Source organism: Orussus abietinus, unplaced genomic scaffold, assembly GCF_000612105.2.
Source record: "Orussus abietinus isolate OABI.00-Male unplaced genomic scaffold, Oabi_2.0 scaffold630, whole genome shotgun sequence".
Classification (NCBI taxonomy): domain Eukaryota; kingdom Metazoa; phylum Arthropoda; class Insecta; order Hymenoptera; family Orussidae; genus Orussus; species Orussus abietinus.
In genome coordinates, this window is record NW_019394933.1 from 24938 (window position 1) to 29175 (window position 4238).

The 4238-nt window shown below is 34.4% G+C and overlaps 1 protein-coding gene across 1 annotated transcript; it reads left to right on the forward strand.

Moving 5' to 3' along the window:
* The first annotated feature begins 2273 nt into the window (after nucleotides 1-2273).
* LOC105696151 lies at nucleotides 2274-3752 on the forward strand. Its single transcript, XM_012418378.1, has 4 exons — nucleotides 2274-2483; nucleotides 2668-2830; nucleotides 2914-3133; nucleotides 3256-3752. Exons 1-4 carry the CDS (start codon nucleotides 2374-2376, stop codon nucleotides 3552-3554), a joined length of 792 nt encoding a protein of 263 aa, XP_012273801.1. The 5' UTR covers nucleotides 2274-2373; the 3' UTR covers nucleotides 3555-3752.
* The last annotated feature ends 486 nt before the right edge of the window (nucleotides 3753-4238 follow it).

Here is a 4238-nt window from a genome sequence, read left to right on the forward strand (position 1 = left end):
GATTGCAATAGTGCGTCTTTCCGTCAGGTGTCGCCCGCCGCCCGAGAAAGCGTCGGTCATAAGTTACGATCACTAAATAACGGAAACCTAGGAGTGCATTATGGCCGGTCCACAAGACACCACCGAAATACACGGACTACGTCTTCACCGTACTCCTTAATCCGGGATTTATCGGGTCCGGATCCAGTAAACCGCATGTCTCTATCGCATTAATAATTACGCAAATTCGATCTAGGGGGTCTATTACGTAAACAAATTGAGCGAAAATGTGAAAAATGAGGTTACGGTATGTGAGTTCACGGTATTACGGAGCGTTTTTGGTGGTGAAAATTCGAGACCATTCATGTGAACTGGCTATGCATAGAGTTCTAAATCCAGTAAGTTACGTCAGAAATAAAGAGAAATTCCCGGTAACTTATCGGTAATTTCTCCAAAGCCTTTGTTATCGAGAAATTATGAGAATTTGAATTTTTCAACGGAGCGAACGAGAGGTTTCGATTAGCTATAGAGAAACATCGTAGAGGGAAATTTCCGTTGTACGTTCTCCGTAGCAAATCAAAACCTCCCATTCGCTTCGTCGCAGAATGAAATATCAGTTCGTTTGAAACAAATCACATGGAATTATACGTGAAGTTGTACATACGTGAATATTTTTAGCTGGAGGTAAATACGACCCTATAATCAATATTTTCTAATAGTAATTATTACTCTATAGCTTGAACTTTGAAGTTGATTGAAAAAAAAAAGTTATTTAAACGAAGAAACCTAAAGTATAAATAACAAAATTAATGTTCTCTTAAATTCTCAATGTTCCCGGTAACTTACGGTATGTTTCACAGTTACCTTCTCCAATTTAATGTTACCGAGAATTTTCGAACTCTAGTCCGGATCCAGTAAAGCGCATGTCTCCATCGCATTAATAATTACGTAAATTCGATCTAGGGGGTCTATTACGTAAACAAATTGAGCGAAAATGTGAAAAATGAGGAGTTCACGGTATTACGGAACGTTTTTGCTGGTGAAAATGTGAGACCATTCATGTGAACTGGCTATGCACAAATTTTTTAAGCGAGATGGTGAAGCATACAAGAAAAGATTAAAAAATAAGAGCCGTGAACGCCATCTTCAACGGATTGTGACACCGAAATTCAAAATGGAAAATCTCCCGAGTGTTTTGATTTTTGGCAACAATCGTATTCTGGGATGTAATAATAACCTTATTAGAAGAAGAAAGGAATTACGTGATACCTCAGACCCATTTTCGTTAGAAGAAAGAGAATTTACTAGGATGTACAGGTTAGTTTTTGTTATTGCGAGATTATATTACATTATTAAACATTGAAAACTGTTAAATAATTCATGCTTACGTGACATGATATGAAAATTATACTGTTGAACCTCTAATTATAGTATATGTAAATATGAATGTAATGCATATTTAAAAAATATAGATAGACTATAGTCCTCTTCTTTACTTTTAAAGGCTTTCCATCTTCCCGCCTTTCCTGCCTGTAACCCACTTAGAGTTCGAAAATTCTCGGTAACATTAAATTGGAGAAGGTAACTGTGAAACATACCGTAAGTTACCGGGAACATTGAGAATTTAAGAGAACGTTAATTTTGTCATTTATACTTTAGGTTTCTTCGTTTAAATAACTTTTTTTTTCAATCAACTTCAAAGTTCAAGCTAAAGAGTAATAATTACTATCAGAAAATATTGATTATAGGGTCGTATTTACCTCCAGCTAAAAATATTCACGTATGTACAACTTCACGGAAAATTCCATGCCATTTGTTTCAAACGAACTGATATTTCATTCTGAGACGAAGCGAATGGGAGGTTTTGATTGGCTACGGAGAACGTACAACGGAAATTCCCCTCTACGATGTTTCCCTATAGCTAATCGAAACCTCTCGTTCGCTCTGTTGAAAAATTCAAATTCTCATAATTTCTCGATAAAATAGGCTTTGGAGAAATTACCGATAAATTACCGGGAATTTCTCTTCGTTTCTGACGTAACTTACTGGATTTAGAACTCTAAACCCACTACCTATCAATAATTTTTGATTTACAAGGTACGTACTTTTGCACAGAGAAAATAGGTGGGCTGAGCGCCGCCGGGAACTAGGAACCTTTCTCCTTGGCGGGGACATAAACTATATAGTTACCAAGTTAGGCGCGCGTCGCCGTAGCCGACGCGCCATCTAGGGCGTCCCCACAGCGTTACACCCCGAACATGGCAGTGTCAGCCCCCTGCCGTCGACGCCACAAGTTATGAAGTAGGCGCCTGACTTACTCTCATCTTCTCTCTGGTAAAGGGTATAAAAAGGAAGAAAAACACTGTTATGGCTAAACCAGTCTAAACAGTTAAAATGCCTTCATGTATTGTACCAGGATGCAACAATAGATCAGGCGAGGCTCTTAAAGGAAAAGTTCAAAAAGAAATAGAAAAGGCAAAAGGAGCGAATATTACATTTCACAGGTAAAGGCAGATCTAAAATTTGCAGTTTCATTTTCGAGTGTATGCCCTATGCAATTATTCTGTGAAATATAGGCTAGAATATTTCATTAAGATGTACTTAAATTTCCAAATTAAAAGTAACAGAGTTTATTTAGTGAACTTGATTTATTTGGGAGTATAATATATTTTTTATGTGTTCATGTAGATTACCTTTAAACTTAATGAAACGAATGAAATGGCTCGATAATCTAGGCATATCTATGCCACAGCAGAAAAATCCAATGGTATGTTGTGTTCACTTTAAAGAAAGTGCATTCGATAAGACATCTCTATCTTGTGTCAGGCTGAAGGAAACTGCTGTTCCATGTGTAAGCATTGTAAAATAATAATGTATATTGTTTTTAAGCATATTAGGATTGCAAATGTTAATGAATTTATAAAATGTGTACAGGTCACGGTATCAGAGAATGAAGCAGTTTCGCCATATGAAACAAAATTTTTTATAAAGGAAAGTCTAGAACCGACCGTACAGATAACGATACCACGTGATGTTCCGATAAAACAAACAGAGATCGAAAATAAAAATAACTTGGATCGTACCGATGAATTGACTCTGAGATCTATGAAAGAGTCTAAAAATACAATGTATGACGAGTTGCAATTAGTTGAAGGTATTGACCATTGACTTGTAGTCTTTTTATCTTTATATTTTAGTGTTATACTAATTATATATTATACATATTAATTTCTAAATATGTATTAGTTGACTGAGGTATTTTCTATTCATTTTCAGAGAAAAGATTCGTTTATTCCTCTATGACGACATCTTCAGAGCAATTCTACAATTTACACAAGAAACATCAATCAAAAGCAAAAAGCCCATTGTCTATATCCAATACGATTAGTGATAGTTTACAGAAAAGATATTCCCATCGAACATTGGAAAATATGAAGAACTTTTATGAAAAAGAAATTGAGCTCCTCGTGCAGAAGTATCGTCAATTAAAAAAACGGGAAGCTTTATTGAGAGATGTTCTCAAATCCTTGAAAACAAAAAGATACCTGACAGGAACAACTGGAAGTTCTACGTAACATTAGTACATCCAATATTGATTTATTGAAGTATCATGTTAAAGTATAGAAACAACCTTTGTCAAGATAGTATTAGTCCTGAACTGTGTACTTTTATATTAATGTTTAATTAGTATTCTCCTTACATGTATAAGTATATTATAGATTAATTTAATCCCCTTAAAATGTACCTTGGCCAAATACATTTATTTTTCCTTAGTCAACTATAAAATTCACTCAAATCACTTTCTCCTTATGAAAAGCTCAACTTATAAATTTGGACTTATTACTACAGAACTTTCTTGCGATTGAAAATTCAAATAGAATATTTTTGTCGAATGGACCGTATATATTAAAGATTTTAAACTTTGGCGGTCAGAGCTGTTCTTTAAATTTCTTGTGGCTTTTGGGAATGACCCGCGTCCATTCCCAGTGAACACTGTTATATAACTGTTGGGTAAATGTTACGTTTCCGAAACTAACATGTTATGTAGCATAAAAGTAACATGGAAGTTAGATGTTAGTTATTATTTCCCACTCGGTAAGGTAACATGTTATGTAACATGTTATATTAATGTTATAATTTCAGTTACCTTAAAATAATATTAATTTTTCATACATTTAATAAAAAAGATCACGCAATTTTATCCAAAATTATATAATTTTTTATTTTTAATTATTTTTTGGTACTTGACAATAGTTAGA

What these genes read in the sequence shown, in the direction of transcription:
- LOC105696151 (XM_012418378.1), top strand. Translation starts at nt 2,374, where the DNA reads ATGCCTTCATGTATTGTACCAGGATGCAACAATAGATCAGGCGAGGCT. An exon ending in GCGAATATTACATTTCACAG is followed by an intron (nt 2,484 to 2,667) that starts GTAAAGGCAGAT and finishes GTGTTCATGTAG; the next exon opens with ATTACCTTTAAACTTAATGA. An exon ending in CGAGTTGCAATTAGTTGAAG is followed by an intron (nt 3,134 to 3,255) that starts GTATTGACCATT and finishes ATTCATTTTCAG; the next exon opens with AGAAAAGATTCGTTTATTCC.